At 31.0% G+C, this 21,044-nt stretch overlaps 2 protein-coding genes across 7 annotated transcripts in view; one reads left to right on the top strand and one right to left on the bottom strand.

Annotated features, from left to right (window-relative positions):
• The window catches only part of LOC114327849 (uncharacterized), a 107,593-nt gene that overhangs the window by 71,433 nt on the left and 15,116 nt on the right, over nucleotides 1-21,044 (top strand). For 3 of the 6 annotated variants that reach the window (XM_028276557.2, XM_028276558.2, XM_028276559.2), the window contains 6 exons: nucleotides 364-573; nucleotides 2,253-2,372; nucleotides 2,432-2,473; nucleotides 5,483-5,594; nucleotides 11,935-12,197; nucleotides 16,506-16,544. In XM_028276557.2, the coding sequence (XP_028132358.1) occupies nucleotides 364-573; nucleotides 2,253-2,372; nucleotides 2,432-2,473; nucleotides 5,483-5,594; nucleotides 11,935-12,197; nucleotides 16,506-16,544 (786 nt within the window). The remainder of the gene's footprint in view (nucleotides 1-363; nucleotides 574-2,252; nucleotides 2,373-2,431; nucleotides 2,474-5,482; nucleotides 5,595-11,934; nucleotides 12,198-16,505; nucleotides 16,545-21,044) is intronic. The other 3 variants (XM_028276560.2, XM_028276561.2, XM_028276562.2) reach the window with 3 other exon arrangements.
• Nucleotides 14,420-16,349, bottom strand: LOC114327850 (protein SHQ1 homolog). The gene has a single exon (XM_028276563.2). It carries the CDS (start codon nucleotides 16,266-16,268, stop codon nucleotides 14,931-14,933), a length of 1,338 nt encoding a protein of 445 aa, XP_028132364.1. The 5' UTR covers nucleotides 16,269-16,349; the 3' UTR covers nucleotides 14,420-14,930.

Consider the following 21,044-nt stretch of genomic DNA (forward strand, 5'->3'; position numbering starts at 1 on the left):
ATAAAGTGTAGGCCCATGGTATAAAAAGAGCTGTAGTGAAAATAAATTGTACATAATAAATTTTGTGGAAGTGTAAAAATTAAATGTTTTCAGCTTCTTTCTACTTTTTCTTATCTTCTTGATTGCTTTTAAGTCAGTTCTTTTCTATATTTTCTTATCGTATTTTTCTTACTTTAATTTTCTAATGACATATTTGAAATATCTCTCCTATTTCGTTTTTGTACTTTGTTCTTCCAATCCCATGTAGCTAAATTTATCAAATCATGTTCATTTATATTTTGCAGATTTTATGTTCACATGGAAATACTTATTATAACGATGTTTTTGTAGAGTAATATCAGAATTACACTTTTTTATTTTTAGAAAATGGAGTGTCACCGCCAGCGCAGCTCTCTCTAGAATTCAGAGTATTTCTAGTAAATAAAGAAACAGGTAAACACACTCAAGAATCTCGAACGATAAGGTTTTGGTTCAGAGATACTCCAAATACCCAAGATGAGACCGATGGAGGCCAAGCAGGAGTTGCCCAAGATTTTTTCAGAGAATTGGTCAGCCCCCAAGAATTCCCTAGAGGTAAGTCAATATACATCGTTATTCATAGAGAAACTGTCTCTGACGAAGAAGCAATTGTTGGAGGTTACTTAATTGGTGTTTATTAGCACCCATCATTCTATCATATCGCTCATGATAGCAAAACTTTTTGTTATAATCTAGTTGTTTGCTATTGGCAGCCCATTAAAAATGCAAATCTTCAAACAGCATATAAGGGTGGTCGTCAAGACCATCAACTTCTTCTCTATTTTGTGCTATTTGGTTCCAGTTTCTCCCCACTTTTGCTTTGATGTCGTCTAGTCATAATTTTCGTGGTCTTCAGCTACTATGACTGTACTCGCGTGGGCTCCAATGTACAATGTTTCTCGTCCTCTTTCGTTGTTTTGTCGTGCAACGTGTCCTACTCAGTCCCATTTCATTTGCGCAATTCTTCCAATTATTATATATCTTTCACTTTCGTCCTGCTTCGCACGTACACATTTCGTATATATTCTCTCAGAGATACTCTTAACATAGCTCGATCGATGGCCCATCTGTGCTGTTCTTAATCTATTGGCCAATAACTCTGTAAGTGTCACCGTCTCCAATCCATAGGTCATAACTTATAAAATACAACTGTTGAATACCCTTTCCTTTAGATTTATTGGTCTCTTTTTGTTTTTCAACACAACGCTAAGTCTTTCTACTGATGCATAAGTAATTCGGATTCTTTTAGTTATCTCTGCCGTTTGATTTTATTTGCCTTGTTTAATCGTGTGACCTAGGTATATACATATAATCTTCGATACTTTCAATCTCACTTCCATCAAACTCGATTGTGATATTTTGACTTTTGTTTTATTTAAATTCATTTTTAAACAGATTTTCTTAGATTTTTGTTTAAGCTCCTCTAGCATGTAGATTAGTTCCTATGTATTGTTGCTTATGAGTATATGTCATCGGCAAATGACTGATTTAATGCTACAGAAAAGAAATGGCTAGCAACCGTTTCAAATTACCACTCTGCACACCCAACCAGATACAAACATAACTTTGTACAAGCCCTTAGTCTTAGAGTATATACTTTTTTACGTGCGCCGTGCAAAGATGAATCTCTGAATCTATCCAAGTCCATTCTCATCGATGACAACTCCTATCCCATCTCTATCATCAATAAATATTTATTTTACAATAGCTATGGTCATTCTATTTCAGAACCACCCAATGGTGTTAAATTAGCGTCCATTTCTAATAACATACAGTTAAAAAAATTTCCAGTTCATCCTAGGACGATCCACAAAATATGATTATTTCCCACAAGTTAAATAAGCTTACTAAATTCTTCAAAAATTTAGCCATTAAAATAGCACTAAAAACACCACGACTGTGGAAAAGTTGTTTTCAAACACCAAAACTCCATTGATCCCTTTAGAATACCTACTACATTGGCCAGACCAGCCGGTCTCTTCAAGGTCGTTTAACTTCTCACAAAGCGACATTAGGGTTTCCAAACGTAACGCTCTTGCGTCTTTGCACAACATGCCATTTCAACTAAACATCAAATTGTAGGAAGTAATGCATTGTAAAATAGTTTTTTGCCAACTCGTCCAGAATTAATAAAAACATCAATGTTTCGATGATTGTGTAATTTCATCTTTCTGTTATAAGTATTTCAAAGATTTTACTCTTAACAATATTATTTTAAATATATTTTATTTTAGACTACGTTGGTTTTATAAAGAAAATAATGAAATTGATGCAACATAGTTTCAAAAGTATAGTAAAATTAGAAGTAGAATTAAGGCAATTAGAAGAAACAGTAGAAGTTCCTTCACGACCACGTAAGTACCATACTTGTCTAAATATCTGTACATATTTATATTGTTCAACTTTCTTATAGCTCCTGGGTATAGTAGAATTGATCTAGATTCCTCGTTTATGGGTAAACATTGGTGTGATTTATTTTTAAATTTTCTTAAGTTTTTTTTATTATTTTCACTAATGTTTAAGTTTTTGGTTACTTTTATTTCTAAGTAGATGTAATTGATCTAACAATATAGCACGGTTGCTTTTAATAAATAATATTAGTAAAGTATCAAGTAAAACATCAAAACTGTTATGAAAATGATCAAATCTGACCTGTAGTCCTCGTAATACAGTTGTTGCAAATATACAGTGCTCTTCAGATAAAACTACCCACCTTAAATAACTTTTGAACCACTGATTTTTAGAAAAAACGCAAAAACAGGTCAAATAATATTTGAAGGGGGAGACATTATGCCATATTTAAGCTTGACGGGAAAAGCATGATGATGTCCCCCCCGTATCATCCCTTACTTTTTTTTTAATTACTACCCCTTTTTTATTTCATATTTGGATTCTACTCTTTGTCCTGATTTCAAAAATGTGTATGACTTGATGCTTAAAGTGATTAGTTTATGAGAAAAATAAATACAAATGCAAGAAAACTGGATTGAATAAAATAGTTATTTATGAAACAGTTCGTGAAGTATGCTTTTTGCGAACGCACGCGATGTTTAGAGCACGAGCGACAGCGGAGCGAGTGCTATACATCGCGTAAGTTCGCAAAAAGTACTTCACGCACAGTTTCATACAATATTTAATCTACGATAAAACAAATAAAAAAACTGTAATTCTTCGTGTCTTCGTCACATCGTCACTGGAATTCATTTCTATTCTACAATTTTTAGAACTTTGATATTTAAAAATTCTAACTTCTTTTAAACCACAAAACTGTCAAATCTTTTGTTGTAATTTATTGCTCACATGTCATCACCAAGAAGATCTAGAGAAAATGGGAGTGCGACAATGGGAATTTGTGGCACAGGACCGACAAACATGGAAGGCAATAGTAAATGCGGCAAAGACTCACGAAGAGTTGTAGCGGCATGGCCATTGATGATGATGATGATGATGATGTCATCATCATGACAACGCGAAAGTTAAGGATATTTTGATTATATGAAAGTGTGCCAAAAAACAGTGCGAAAAAGTAAATCCCATTTAAAATACATTGTTACTTCACGCACTGCTATCTATAATGACAGTTTTCACAAACTAAAAACATACATAATATGAGATAGAGTAGATAAATGATTTTTTAACAATTTTATAAAATTTAGAGTGAACATTTCACTACCAAAAATTTTAACAATAATTATTAAAAAATTTTAATAATAATAATTATTCAAGATTTCAAAAATCATTTTAAATGTTTGTATGTTAATAAAATTGTTAAAAAAATAATTTTTTTCAATCCAGTTTTGTTGCTTTTGTATTTATTTTTCTCATAAACTAATCACTTTAAGGATCGAGTGTTATACATTTTTGGAATTAGTACAAAGAGGAGAAGCCAAATCTAAAATAAAAAAGGGGTAGTAATTAAAAAAAATAAGGGATGATACGGGGGGTGAGAGGCTGCCTTTCCCGTCAAGCTTAAATATGGCATAATGCCTCCCCCTTCAAGTATTATTTGACGTGTTTCTGCGTTTTTTTCTAAAAATCAGTCGTTCAAAAGTTATTTAAGGTGGATAGTTTTATCTGAAGAGCACTGTATATGTGTATTTTCTGTACGAGAAAATTAAGAGGAACAAACCAGTAGTTGGGCTAAAATATGAAGTTAATAATGCAACTACTGCAAGACATATTCCGACACTTTGCTTACTTCAACGTCGTTCATTTAAAAGGACAATTCGCTATGAAAGTAGAAGAAAAAGAAAAATGCCATTTTTATGGATTGTTCCAAAAATCTAAATAAGGCAGATTTAAAAACTTTAGTTACACCCAAACTGTTACCAAAAATATCACCAGAGTGTTTTTTAAAAAACAGCAATAATGTTTCAATATCTGGGACATACCCTAAGAGGCGAGCGTTATAACTTGCTGCAATTAATAATACAAGGAAGAATACAGGGTAGGAGCAAACGTGGAAAAAGGAGCCTGGTTAAACAATTTGAAAACTTGGTTTAACTACACTTCTGCTGATTCTTTTAGAGCAGCGGTATCGAAAATGCGAATTGCCATGATGATTATCCACGTTCTTATAGGAGATGACACATGAAGAAGAAGAAGTTCCAATTAAATGAAGCGAGACCACAATTTTTATTTAGAAACATATTTATTAAATTAATTTTTTTAGTAATATTAGGTTTGTTCTAGCAAACAGTCAAACTAGTCAGAAACCGTCAGCAAATAGTTGGTCAGTGAGAGAACATAATACAGTCACCAGTGCTATCCCCTCTACTCGCGCTGGTCGACTATTCGCTGATGGTTTCAAACCGTTTGAAACTGATGCTAGAACAAACCTAATATAAATAAACAACCATGTTTGTTTTTAGTTGGCACATTTACTTGATACTTATATAGTTTAGTCCCAGTTTGTTGCCTTTATACGCTCTGACCTTCGCTGGTGTCGCTCCTGGCGGATTACTAATTCAACTTTCACCGGTAATTTTTAAATTTATTATTTAATTGTTATCGCTTAATATTTACAACGCAAAAAAGTAATTAAATTGTAATGGATTTTTTTAAGATTTTGCTAATCATTTTGACGTTCTATTGATAAAATATGAATTTCTTACTTCGGATACTTTCACAATTATCATGTAGATGGCGCCAAGATTAATAGATTAATTTATAATAACATATTACGGAACATTAAAAAAACTTAAATTCAGTATTTAAAACGGAAGTATATTTAAGGTAAAAATATATACCACAGCTTTGACCAACTAATATTTTTTATAATTAATGTTTTTAATTATAATTTAATCACTTTGACATTTATGTCAAATTTCCGGTAAACGTTTACAGACTTGCCACTACTGGCGCTCGCGAATTTGTAAATATCCCCTCTACGTACGAGCTCACAGCGTATAATCGTATCAACATTGCAAAATTTGTATACTTATTTTACAATTTTTCATTTTAGTTTCAGCGGAAGAAAATTCCTTGGGCCATATTGTGGTACTAACCGTAGAAAAAGTTTTAGAAATAATAGAATCGTCATATCCTAATCCAATTACAATAAAAGATATTGCTAGGTAAGGAGTGTTCTGTATATTTTTGATTAGTTATTTCAATTAAGATAAAATAAAATGTATAAAGCATTTCTACATATCTCCGTGTATAATTATCTAATGTAAGGATATACAGGCTTGGCCATTCAAAACAGCCCACCCTGATATTTCGCAATATACATGGGAGTCTGTGAAAATGCTAGAACATTACGAGTCATCCATGATTTTTTCCATATTACTCTATTTTTATGAAAAAGTATCAGATTATTGAAAGTGCTACCCTCTTAAAACATAGACGTAACGCTTGTGTTTTGCTAGTTGAACGGATTAGGGCTTCTAATCGTCCAAGTGTGGCTATACTTCTTGAGTCAGGGTACAGAAAACAACCAGTACAGCTGTTTTCTCAGATGAATTTTTGTGGGTTCCTTCGATAGTGGTATATTTCCATAGGTAGAGGTTCAATTTTATTATGTAATGATTAAAAAACTGCTAGTACTTCAATATGAATGTATTATGTTACTACAAAAACATTATCGAATGGTACATGTCGATGTTAACAAATGGTTGAAATCATTTATTTGCTCTGAATCGTAATGAAAACGTATAACTTACAATTTTAAAATCGTGTGTGCTCTGAGATCGACCTTCTCGGTCGGCGGTTGAAATTATATTAGGTCTAGTTTTAGGTGTGCAGGGGTCTCGTAGATGCAAAGTTGACCAAACAGGTCAAGTAGTGGCGCTCCTAGGGGAAAGAGGTATGAGCGGTGTTGCCAAGATAAGATGGTTGATTAAATTCAAATACTAGTGTCAAATTCAAATTTTTCCCGTCAAGTCAAAAACATTCATAGGAAACTTTATTAAATGTAACGTAAATAAAATAAACACCATTACCTACTTGACGTCTAAACAGAACCTGGCCTGAAGACCTTGGAGATTAGGTGAAGACTTGGAGTACCGTTAATGGGCGGTACCCACTACAAGCCACGTATCACTCGTCATCTTTACTAAATACTCCTGTACTACGGAGTAGATTATAAATTAGCTGTATAGTCCATGAAGCTTAAAATAGGACAAAACCTCGCAATTTTTACAGAATGGATCAATTTGCTTGAAAATTTAAAAATAAGAAATGGATAGTCCAAGGATCAAAATCTATATGATTCAGAAAGTCGCTTTTACCATGGGGGTGGTTGCCACCCCATCTCGGGGTGTGGAAATTTTTATTATATTTTGACGGCAAAAGTTGGTAAAAAAATTCATTCTAAGCAAAAAACATTCTATACATTTTTTTGATAAAATTAATAGTTTTCGATTTATTCGCTATCGAAAGTGTTAGTTTTATATCGAAAAAATCAATGTTTTTAATAAGTTTTCTGCTAATAACTCCAAAAGTTTTCTTTTTATCAAAACAACTTTACTTAACAAAAATGTACCTTTTAAAAAAATAAACACAACCGTTTTTTTTTAATTTTCTGTAAGACTAAAATAGTAGTCGAGCTACACTTTATTATATTTAGCTTTTCTTCGTCAAATGCTAAATATTGTAGTTTCAAAGTCAAAAGACGGGAAAACTATGCATTTTTCGAGGATAACTGGTTAAACTAATTTAAAGTATTTAAAAACATCATTAAATGTTTAAAAAGATCTATCTCCAAAAATAAAAAAAAGTCTCTTGCTCAAAAATTAAGTGACTTATAATGAAAAGAATGTCAGTCCCTATTTTTTTCAGCGAAAAAGTGATCGGAAGCAACCTCCTAATCACCACCCTAATTTGGTCTTCTTTAATTATGTATTATTAATAGGTTCTAGAAGTTTGGCCGGCTTAGAATGATTAGTTAAAAAACGGAGTTAAAAGCGAATAACGAATTTTTGTAGTTTGAAAAAAAATGGCATTTTCTTCAGAACAGAAAGATTAAGCATCAGAGATACGAAAAAATGTTTAAATATGAAATTGTAACCTATTTAATTCCCAAGAACCAGGTTTGCAAACATTTTTTCTACGGCAAAAATTGGGTGAGCTATTGACAATTAAAACTTGTAATAAAAATGCAAAAACCACCTTTACCAACCCTTTTACAGTCACCTCTTTTTGCAACTGAGAATTTTAAAAAGATTTAATATTAACAGACTTATAGATCTTGTAAAAACCTACAAAATTTTTTTCTACCAAACATTCTAAGATAAAAAATAAAAAATTTACAGTTAAAAAATCAATACATTTTTTTGAAAAAAAAAAAGGAGAAATCCAATTGGAAGCATAATAATGTAAGTTAGCGATGTTTTAGTCATTGGCCTTATTCATTCTTCGGTATTTATATATTATTAATAAATTCTAGAAGTTTGATTCGCTTAGAATGATTACTTTTAAAAAACTGGAGTTAAAAGCGAATAACGAATTTTTCTAGTTTGGTAAAAAATGGCATTTTCTTCAGAATAGAAAGATTAACATCAGAGATACGAAATAATGTTTAAATATGAAATTGTAGGTTATTTCATTCTAAAGAATTTGGTTTGAAAAATCGTTTTCTACGGCAAAAATTGAGTGAATCGTAAATGAGTATTATCGAAAACATTGATGTTTTCGATATAAAACTAACACTTTGGATAGCGAATAAATCGAAAACTATTAAATTTATCAAAAAAATGTATAGAACATTGTTTGCTTAGAATGAATATTTTTATCATTTTTAGCTGTCAAAATATAAAAAAAATTCCACAATCGAGATGGTGTGGCAGCCACCCCCAAAGCGCCTTTCGGCATCATGTAGATTTTGATCCTTGGACTATCCACTACTTATTCTCAAATTTTCAAGCAAATCGATCCATTGTGTGAAAATTGCGAGGTGAAAAGCTTCGGTTTCTGGACTAGTAATAAATATAGAAAAAAATTTAAATTAATAATTTTATAATTCAAAACATATATTATATAAGAGGGAGTTAATCGAGGGATCTTGCTGGCCATTCAATCAAACCTCATAATTACATTGCCCATATATACGAATCGCTCATAATATCTCAATATTCTATCCTACTAGTATTTGTTATAGCATAAAATTAGTTTGCTCTAATATCTTCCCTAAATCTCCTTGGTATTTCGTAGAAAATTGTAAATTGCTCTTTCAAATATATAGATTGAATATTATGTTTATATGGGATTCAGTGCTGATTAGTTGTCATGAAAATTACATTTAATATTTGTTTTTGATGTTTCGTACTCGTCCTATATATTTTGTTTTCGACCTTCTAACATTAAGTCCTCCCTCTTCGAGATAGCCCTTTTCCAACCCCCTTCAATAGCCTTTCTCCAACCATCCAACATTTCTTTACCCTCATCTACTAACACAATATGATCAGCAAATAGGAGACCAAGGAGACTTCTCTCTTACCTTCTCTGTCAGTACATCCATAATAAGATTAAACAGGTAGGGACACGGTGAGGAGTCTTGATGCAAACCAACTGTCACTGGAAAACTTTCGGTTAATCCGAAACCACTCAACCCAAAACCCAAACTGTTCTTCTCATATCGATGTCTCTCTCCTTAACCATCGCCCTATAGTTCTCTCACAAATTTTCATTGTTTGCGACATTAACTTTGTCCCTCTATAGTTCTCACATAGTTCGGAGAAATAAGGAAAGAAAATATCCTGTTGGTGACACAACTCCCTGCAGGCCGAAACCAAATTTTTTGAGTAGTATGGACATCTATATTAATAACCTATATGTTTCCTGCAGCCGATTTTGATGATATACATAGTTATAAACAAATGAAGATCAAAAACGGTAAATTATCGCTTTTTTTGTCTATAACCAAAAAGTTAAGTATGTATTTTAAACAAATTTGAGAGTGAGAAACTCATAAATCGTATAAAAAACTTCAATATGGCGTTAGCTGAATATGTCTATCCTTATTGGTTGCTTAGCAAATTGCAAAATAAATAATAAATTTTGAGTTTTTATAAATATTCATAACTTATGTAAAAATTAACTTAGAACGTTCTTATTACACGGAATGCTGAGACTTCTGGTGCTTAAATTATACCCTAATTTTCAAAGCAATTGGTCAAATAGTTTAAAAGGTATTTAATTTGTTTATCCCAAATTAATTTTTTCTGCAACGCTATAAGTCTGAAAATTATGAAGTTACACTAATACTTTGGATAGTTTATGAAAGAAGAAGATTTATACTATTAATTTAATTAAAAAAAAATGACAAAAAAATTCTAAATACTGCAAAATTATTTTGCAAAAACATGTGAATTAAAAAAGGGGGGGGGCTAACTTCGTCCCTAATTGTCCTAGGACAATTGTTTTTCTTTCTAAATGTGTATTGGGACCGTGCAAGTTCGGCAAAGCGACCTCTATTTCTACGCTCTGTACTTTTATTCGCACTTTTAATTATATTGGCCAATTATATTAGTCCTGGTTGCTGGATAATTGCCAAGGCCATAGTCCAAAAAAATAATAAGAAAAAATAAGATGCAGGTTATGTTACGCAAACGTAAACAATTGTATGTAGTAAATAAAATTAGTTATTAAAATGCACTACTGCAAGCAAAATACAATTAATTAAATTTACCTTTATATAATAATTGCATATCATATCAATATTGTGGAGCAATATATAATTTTTCTGCTTCAATGACAGAAGGTATGAAATATATGTCAATTTGACAATTTCAATTGACAATATGAATTATTTAAGATAGTTGCAATATTTCTCCGCGACTCGCGCACGGTCGTTTCTCGTTTCCCTTCCAAGTACTTGCACACCGCGAATAAAAATTCAGTCTTTCCAAATATGAAAAAATAATTTTTCTACGGGAACGGTTAAAAAGTTATTCTAATTGTTTATAAGTAAGCAAAAAATCGACGTGTTTTTGCAAAATAATTTTACACTGTTTAAAATTACTTTTTGTCATTTTTTTTTAATTGAGTCAATAGTATAAATAGTCAAAGTTTGTTTCATAAAGGCATTGTACAGTTCAATAATATACCTTATCATATTAAAAATAGCCATAATGCAACTATCTTTAAGAGATTATTAGTCCATTATATTAAAACTAAGACCTAGAAACCAATTGGCAATGTTTGTTGTACTTCCAGTGTTTTTATTTTTATTTTGTTTTTTTCTTTTTTTATTTATATATTGAATGTTTCTGATTAATTTAATTTGACAATGCTTATTTCTTTATTTGTTTAGTCTCATGTTTTTAATTTTTGTAATACTTTATGATAATTATACAGCGCTCCTTGCCTTAACAATTCTTATGTAATTTGTACAGGTGTGGAGTGCAATGTTTCTGTTTTGTGTATTATCTATTATGATAAATAAATAAATATCTATCTATCTAAATGTTCTTCCATAAACTCTTAGAAGTCTTACTGTAACCTCATAATTCTCTGACTTATAGTGTTGCAAAAAAATGAATTTGGGATAAACAAATTAAAAAACTTTTAAACATTTGACCAATTGCTTTGAAATTTAAAATATAATTTAAGCACCAGAAGTCTCAGCAATTCGTGTAATAAGAAGGTTCTAAGTTAATTTTTAGATAAGTTATGAATATTTATGAAAACTCAAAATTTATGATTTATTTTGCAATTTTCTAAGCAACCAATGAGAATAGACATATTCAGTGAACGCCATACTGAAATTTTTTAGACGATTTATGAGTTTCTTACTCTCAAATTTGTTTAAAATGCTTAACTTTTTGGTTATAGACGAAAAAGTGAAAATTTACCGTTTTTTGATCTCATTTGTTTATAACTATGTATATCATCAAAATCAGCTGCAGGAAACATAAAGGTTATTAATATAGATGTCCATACTACTCAAAAAATTTGGTTTCGGCCTGGAGGGGGATGTGTCACGAGAAAAATCTTATTTCTCTGGACTAACAGTCCTGAATAGCCCTTTTATATTTTTATACAATGATACCATCACTCTCTTTATCCATGGAAGGACAACACTATGTTGAATGATGGTGGTTGATACTGGGAATTGCTAGAATTGACAATGATAAAATGTCCGATTTTTTGTTTATAACTAGTTTTGATATTTAAATTAATTTTTGTCTTATAGTTATATTTTTTTTCAAAAAATTTTTATAAGGCGCACTTGTATATGTTGTTAATTCTTAAAATATGGCTTCTCTTTAACATGCGTGTTTACATCATATAAAAATTCATCATTTCCATTTGTTGTATTCATGTGATTTCTCTGTTACTTGTCTCAGTCTATGTATTAGGTCTATAGAACTTTAACCTTAACCAATATCTGCTTTTGATGTTTAAAATTTGATGCATATGTTACTTTTGTTAAATTTTTTCCAATCAAACTAATCCTACTGTAAAATCTGATAGAGACAATGGCTGGGATGAAGAGGAAGTTGCACAGTGTATATCCCAACTCCAGTCCCGTCAAGTGGTCAAAGCTATGGAACATGGTGCTTTCACCCGTCAACAATCTCACGATACCCATCAAGTTACCATCGTCAAACAAATGCCAACTGTCGCCAGCTCGAAACAACCCACGATCGCCATAATTACTGCCCAATATTGCGAGAAATTAGCAGTAGATGCCATGATCGAAAATAAGGAGACTTTCGTTAGGTATACCACAGTGGGTAAGTTGTTCTGCTCATTATGTTTTGTTTTTCTGTAACATTTAAGATTATTGACTTAAACGAGCATAAAGCTTTGATTTTGCTTGTATATTTTTTTTGTTTACATCCATAGTGTACTTTTATTGTGCTTAAGAGTTGTTTGATCTGAGTTGGATGTTGTATTGTCTATATCATATATATTTCCAGTCTCTTTGTACCATTTATGAGTTTTGTATAAACTAGTTGTACATCCATACTTATACAGGGTGTCTGCGTATCTGCGTAACTTGGAACCATATGGGAAACTTTTTTAATATAAATTTTACGAAAAAAAGTCATTCTTTATAAAGTGCTCTGCATAGTCTAAAACCTAAGATGCAATCATCAGATATCAAATTTTGTCAACAGTATACGAGGTATGTCAAAAAACATGAATTTCGCTCAAGAGCAAACTACCTTTATATTTCAAAATATCAAAAAATTTTATTATGAAAAGTTATTTGTAATTAAAAACTATATTCAAATATGCAATAACAGCCTTCTACTCGAAAAAAAAATCTGAAATTTTCCTAAATTACTGATTCTGATCATCATTTTTATTTATTAGACATGTAATAACTCTTTTATTAATAATTTTAGGGAAAAAAGTTATTCTTCATAAAAATCTGTGCATGGTCTAAACCTCAAGATGCAATCATCAGTTATCCAAGTTTGTTAATTTTATACGAGGTGTGTCAAATAATATGAATTTAGAAAGAATTCTTTCTAAATTCATATTATTTGACACACCTCGTATAAAATTAACAAACGTGGATAACTGATGGTTGCATCTTGAGGTTTAGACCATGCACAGATTATTCTTTCAATGTTTATTGTACACCAAATACAGGTGGATGCAAATTCGGATCAATTCTTGGTCAAAGTCAAATATAAATAGATAAAAGAACTTCTACATCTAGAACTACATTCAGAAATTCAAACAAGAACATAACTTATAACTGTGTTCTTTATATTCCTCTCCTACTGGAGATTAGACATCGTTAAGGCTATTCTAATTTTGTTTAAAACACAAACAGTCTGTTGTGGTGCAGCCAAACGACTCTTAAGTTTATCATTCAGGACATTTTTCTACAGGCTGGATTCTATATATGGCTCAAATTTTTGGGTCGTCTAAAAGATGTAACAGTGCATTACTGCAAAAAAATCCGGTAAAGTCTAGAATACTAATAAAACATACAAAAGTAGACCAAAGGTGGGCTACACACTTTAAAATGTATTAAACACAGGAGGACATCATGAATGCCACCATCAGATTAAGAAAAAATAAAAAATAGTGACAGTAAAAAGATACATACCAAAAAGTAGACATACACATAATAAAATAATAAGGCGAATGGTATAATTGCCAACATTCTGAAGGACTGCGGGGAATAGCTATATAAAAAGAAATAACAGAGTTGGTTTTTGAAGTCAAAGAACAAAAAATATTCAACGAGTGGAAAAAAATTATCTTATGTCCAATACACAAAATGTTTCAGAATTCCCACAACTTGTGGGAATATAATATACAATATATCGTCGATGTTCCAGCAAAAGTCACCAAGCCAAAATAACAGATTTGAGAAAATGAACATTTAGTGACTTCTGCCTGACAACAAAATAGTAATTTTGGACTTATGCATATTCAGCGACTTAGACAACCAACCCTACGTACTTTCTAGGACTTCGTTATTTCTGCCAGACTATGAAAATTGATATTGTAAATCGATCAAGGCACAACTCAATTTTGGCAAAAGTGGACTTTTGCCGGAATGTCGACGATATGACAATACCTTCTATCTGCTTTTTTATGAATTTTGTAAGAGAGACTTCAAACTTTTTTTAAGGTCATTTCCTGTTTTCATAATGTAAGTTTTAAATGTTTTTTAGTAAATAAAAATTTTGAATTTACTACAAAACAAGTCAAAAAATATATGAAAATAGGAGGTGACCCTAAACAAAGTTTGAAGTCTCTCTTACAAAATTCATGAAAAAGCAGATAGGAGGTATTGTCACATCACCAACGATATATTATATAGTTGTGGATAAAGTGTGGGTCATATCAAGAATTAGAAATATAATTAAAATCAAAGTAGACAATAATTTTGGCGAATAACAAGCTTACTTTAGACCATTTGTTATACAATAGAATATTTAAACAAAAAATATGCATATACAGTTTATTAACAAAATAAAACAGCATCAATTAATACAAAAGTTTATTTTCGAAATTTATATAGATTAGTATTTAAAAAGGGAAAATTTTAATAAAAATTAATGAGTGTACATTCTCATTATTCTTGTTTTTTTCAATGAAAGAAAACTACTATTAAGTTTATTTCAGCTATTAATAGTGACAGGTAGGAATTTCTGTGTTGTATGTTTCTGACAATGAATCTGTCAAAATATTTCCGAGTAAAAGGACTATATTACAATATTTACAACAAGAAAAGGAACCATACAACACATTGAACTTTGTAAAAATTAGAAAATAAACTAATAATCGCTTAAACCACTTTCACATGACAACCATTTAATATGCGTTATCAAAACTCATGTCATGTGAATGTGCCTGTATTCACCTATAGTTATTGTTTTATTGATTAAAATAATAATTGACTACATCACATCTGAGTAAACCAGTTACTTAGTAGTAACAATTTTAACTTAAATTACATTTTTAAAAATATATCTTTCAATCTTAAAAACAATCATTTATAAAACAGTTTCAATTATCACTGGAGATTTTTCAACTTCACAATTATCCTCGCTACTTGATTCTGTTTCCTCACTACTACTGTCATCATCACTTGAATCTGAAGAATCGTCACTATCATCACTTGCAACCGAAATCTTCAGATTTTCTAGTTTACTTTCTAACGTAAAACCTTGCTCTATTTCACTTAGATTCAGCCCCAAATCTTCTTTTTTTATTTCGATAGAGTTTATTTCTTTCACAAAATCTCTCCACTTGTTTCTATCCCAATTCATAATGTAAATAATATAGTCTTTTATAAACAAATTATTTAAAATATACCTACAACAGTCACCTCCAAGGAAGATATAATAAATTTGAATAAGACATTTAATGATATACTTTTCGTTTGATGCTAGCAGCTGTTTTAGGTCATTGAATACTGTTAAACTAAGGTCAAAGTTTCTAAATAACGGATAGGTAATACTTCTCCTAAATGCTGATATTAGGGCTTCTTTGGGTTGCTCAAACACATCTAACCAACATAAAGTTGCAGCCAGCTTGACGATTGTCCAACCAGACTCTGAATTAATATCGTAATCTGTAGTTCTTCCATCATAACAAAATGCATATAAAATATCTATTAGTCCATGGTAAACATACTTTATTTGCAAATCAGTTAATTTATATTCTATGTTTGGCAAATCTTTTAAAAAATCCAATTCTTTAGTATCAAAAGTAATATCACTGTCTTCTAGCGCATTCCAAGGAGACTTTAATTCGATTAGGCTTAGAATTTCTTCGTTTTCTATAAAATCTGCTAAGTAATGACCCATGTCAAATTTACCTTGTTCAAATTGTAACCTCAGCTTCCGCCTGTCTTTCAAATTGACTTCATTAGGATCTATTTCAAAAACATCACTGAACTCAGAACTAACCACTACAAAATTTTTATGTCCCATCAAAGCAAAACCAAATCCTTGGGATAATTCTTCATCGTTATCTAATTTTGCTTCATTATCGATAACCAGTATCTTTTTGTTATTTTCGTAACTAGTTTCTACTTTACTCACAAGAAACTTTGTTATAAAGTCGAGGTCTTCGAAATGCTCTCCTTGCACAGCCTTGTCATATGTAAACGAAAATTCGCCTGAATCACATTCGAAAGAGCTTTTGTAATTGTCGTTATCCAATAATTTACCTGGCAGGAATAATCTTAAGAAGTAAGGTTTGCAGAAAAATAAAAATAAATTGTCTTCTATTTCCACTTGTAATTCTCGTAAGGAACAATAAGGGGCTCTGATTTGTATCGTCAGGGATTTATCATCTTGCGTTAGCTGGAACCTAGGTGTAATCATTTTGATCAAACATCAAATATATTGAATTTCTTTGTAAAATTGTAAAATTAATATAAAAACGTGCAAATAAACAAATATATTTCAAATGTCACAAACGTCAATGTCAAGTCAAAGTTAACTGGTCTGAACACTGTAGTTAAACAGCCACTGGTCTTTTATAAGGAGTAGACAGTGGAGTAGATAGCTAAGTTTAAAATTTTTATTGAATTAATTTTAAATGAACATGTAATCATATAGGTCCGACGAGTCCTGTGGGAGAAGGAAGGCCTAGATTTGGTAAGATAAAAATAATGGTGTATCACCATTTCACTACAACAAAGAGGTGTTTTTGTGCACATTTGTTATTGTTTTTCGTTCACTAAATCACGTTTTTAATCATACAGTAAACTGCAAAAATGTTTCACTTGTTTTATTACTATTCACTTTCACACTTTGTAAAATATAGGGATGCTTTCTTCACTAGGTGGCAATAATATTGCATATTTTATTTTAGTTTTTGAGTGAATAGGGTAATTTAAAAATTATCAGGCTTCTTACTATTATACAAATAAATTCTATTGCATCTTTTTAAAATACATTATACAGCTGTATTTGAAACAACTATAATATGAACTAAAATATGCAATATTTTGCAAATTTGTTGTACTTACGTCTTATAAACTGTTTTGTGTACTTGTTATTATTGCTTCTAAATGTTTACCATTTGTAAATGTACTGCTTAAGCTACTGTTCAAAGAATATAAATATTCTGTTTAAAATTTAAATCAATATTTTACTTATTAGATGTATCAATTTTATTAGTGTTTTCTGCGTTGTAAATATAATTAACCCTTGAGTAGCGCCAGGGATTCTAAAAAGTTGGTTGTGCGTGTACTCCATAAGTCCATCCTTTTTTTTTTGTTGTTTTTACCAATTTTGAAAAAATGAAAATGTTGAATTATCCACCCCCGTCTGTCCGTCCGTCTGTCTGTCCGTCCGTCTGTCTGTCCGTAAACACAACTCGTCCGTCATTATATCAGGTAGAATGACAAATGAGGTGTCAAATGAAAGCTTATAATCCAAGGATGGTACTAAAGGTGAGAAATTTGACATAGGCTGTCTGTCGGTCTGTCCGTCCGACCGCGAATATAAGTCCTCCGTCACTATACCAGGTAGAATGACAAATGAGGTATTGAATGAAAGCTTATAATCCAAGGATGGTACTAAAGGTGAGAAATTTGACCTAGGCTGTCTGTCCGTCAAATGAGGTGTCGAATGAAAGCGTATAATCCAAGGATTGTACTGAAGGTGAGAAATTTGACCTAAGCTGTCTGTCCGTCCGACCGCGAATGTAACTCCTCCGTCACTATACCAGGTAGAATGAAAATGAGGTGTCAAATGAAGGCTTATAATCCAAGGATGGTACTAAAGTTGAGAAATTTCTGTCTGTCCATTCGACCGCGAATGTAACTCCTCCGCCACTATACCAGGTATAATGACAAATGAGATGTCAAATGAAAGCTTATAATCCAAGGATGGTACAAAAGTGAGAAATTTGATCTAGGACTTCCGATTTTAGAAATGCGACCGGAAGTACTCTTTTAAAGTCACCGGAATAGTACAAGTGATGTATTATTCGACGCGCCTTCGCAAGACGAGAACAAATATATACTTCCGGCTTAATGATTCTGTCCGTCTGTCCGTCCATCCGCGAATACAACTCCTCCGTTATTAATACAGATAGAATGACAAATGAGGTGTCGAATGAAAGCTTATAACCCAAGGATGGTATTAAAGATGAGAAATTTGACATCCGATTTCGGTTTTAGAGTTGCAACCCCAAGTGCTGTTTTAAAGTCACTCAAAATATTATATAAATGTAAATAAAGATGACTCAAAATTAGTAAAATCGTATATCAATCGACACAAAGTTACACGAAGAGTTAAAATATCGACTTCTAGTTCTACTTTCGATTACTTTTGTTGAAAACCTAGGACTTACGAAGTCCAATTACGTGTTTTATTAATTAGTTGTTTATTGATTAATGTGTAAGAAGTTTAAGTAAGAGGTATATAATTGGAAGCATTCTTATCGCGGGCTACGCATGGAATGCATTGATCGGTACAATGGATCGCGCAGAGTGAAAAATAAAAACAAAAGAAACGTGATGTAACCACTGTAACAACAGATCGCCCGACCACACACTACGTGGAGTTGTAAACGTATTCCAATGTGTGTTTCTTCATAAAATAAAATAAATTCAATTCAACTAAAATAAATTAAAATATAATAAAGTAATAATAAATTAAAATCAAATAAATTAAAATAAAATAAAATAAAATGAATTAAAACAAAATAAAAGAAATTAAAATAAAATAAACAAGAAAGATATACTTCCCTTCCTCGGTCACTCCCGGAGTGGCATATCCCGTTTTTGTAGTAGGTATAATAATTGTCTCCTTCATGTCTTTAAATCTTGTTTAGCGCCAGTACTAGAGGGTTAAAGTAAGAGTATTTGTACATGTTTTTTTATTTGTACATTTGTACACTTTTTAATAATGTAAGTTTTAGCGTATACATAAATGTGAATATTGCGCCCATGTATTAAAGATTAAATTTCTGACTGTGTATACAGGGTGTAACAAAAATACAGGTCATAAATTTATTCACATATTCTGGGACCAAAAATAGTTCGATTGAACTTAACTTACCTTAGTACAAATGTGCACATAAAAAAAGTTACAGCCCTTTGAAGTTACAAAATAAAAATCGATTTTTTCCAATATGTATATCGAAAAATATTTGAGATATTTTATTGAAAATGGACATGTGGCATTATTATGGCAGTAGTATCTTAAGAAAAAATTATAGTGCATTTTAGACACCCCATAAAAGTTTTATGGGGGTTTTGTTCCTTTAAACCCGCCAAACTTTTGTGTACGTTCCAATTTAATTATTATTGTAGTACCATTAGTTAAACACAATATTTTAAAAACTTTTTTGCCTCTTAGTACTTTTTCGAAAAGTCGAGTTTTTATCGAGATATTTTGAATATTTGTCAAATCCACCACATATTTGTATATGGTTAAGTACGATTATTATATGGAGACTTAGTAATAATATGAAAATTTATTTATGATTTACATTTTTAGGTATATTTCGAACCATATTAAAAAAGAAGCCACATCTCGATAAAAGGTGCCTTGTCGTAAAAATACAAAGAGGCAAAAAAGTTTTAAAAACACAGTGTTTAACTAATGGTATCGCAGTAATAGTTTAATTGGAACGTACACAAACATTTGGGAGGTTTAAAGGAACAAAACCCCCATCAAATTTTTATGTAAACATATTAAAAAAGAAGCCGCAACTCGATAAAAACTGCCTGATCGAAAAAATACTAAAAGCCAAAAAAGTTTTAAAAATATTGAATTTAACTAATGGTACCACAATAATAATTTAATTGGAACGTACACAAAAGTTTGGGGGGGTTTAAGGGAACAAAACCCCCATAAAATTTTTATGGGGTGCACAAATTTCACTATAATTTTTCTTTAAGATTTTCCTGCCATAAGATTGCCACATGTCCATTTTCGTTAAAAAATCTCCAATAGTTTTTGATATATTTGAAAAAATCGATTTTCATTTTGTAACTTCAAAGGGCTGTAACTTTTCTTATGTGCATATTAGTACTAAGGTAAGTTAGGTTCATTCGAACTATTTTTGTTCCCAGAATATGTGATTTAATTTATGACCTGTATTTTTGTTACACCCTGTATATTTATGTATAATATGTATATTTTAACATTTAGAAAAATAAATTTAGATCAAGAATCCTGGATATGATTGCAATATGGGACAAAGGCAATGAAGCAAAAATTGTTTGTCAACATTGCGGTATACAATAAACTATGTAAATTAATAACTGGGTTTTCTCACATCTGTATACAGACTGAAAGGTTAACACAGAAAATATTGCTCTAACATTTCTGATTGATACTCTTTATCTTATAAATTTAAAAGGCACTTAACTTTCTTTAAAAATATAGCATTAGTTACTATGTTAAAACTGACAATATTCTACAAAACTTGAAAAAGTTTGGAAGCAAAACGTGGACGTGAATGATTGGTACTGGGTTATTATAACATACTGCTTTTTAGTCATTGTTGTTAATTTAAACCACCATACGTTCACAATGCTTTCGAATTTTTTTGTCGAGATAGTTAAATAAGCCTTCGATGCATTTTATGGCCGTATAAAACCACAATTGTAATCTATATTTTTAGTTTTCATTGAAATTAAATTGGTACAAATTTTTTTACCCATTTTACAGAGACACTATCTGAATTGTTCGTTATCACAGAGTCTACAGTTAACGTCTCCATTGTGAATACCTATTTTATTCAGGAACTATATTACTGGTACACTTCGCGTCAAAAAAAACTGGTACAAGTCTTATAACCGAAAATCGTGTTTTTCTAGTTGTGTCTTATAACATATTTTCTAGGCAACGTTGCCAGTTCAACTAAAATATTATATCAAACCAGCTAAAAGCAGGGCTGGGCGGCAGACCGCAAGTTTTTAGTAGTTTACTAAAAATTAAAACAACATCGAGCATTCTCGATTAGTCAGTCACATTTATTTAAACATGCATCCTAAAAAATTCTTTTAGTAATTTTGTAATGTTCCATCATCTCAATTAAGTACCCATAAATTAATTCGTATTCTATTATAATTTATGACACATATGACATGAATGACAGATAACAACCCTAGACTTGACATTAAATTATTATGT

Source organism: Diabrotica virgifera, chromosome 5 (assembly GCF_917563875.1).
Source record: "Diabrotica virgifera virgifera chromosome 5, PGI_DIABVI_V3a".
In the NCBI taxonomy this organism is placed as follows: domain Eukaryota; kingdom Metazoa; phylum Arthropoda; class Insecta; order Coleoptera; family Chrysomelidae; genus Diabrotica; species Diabrotica virgifera.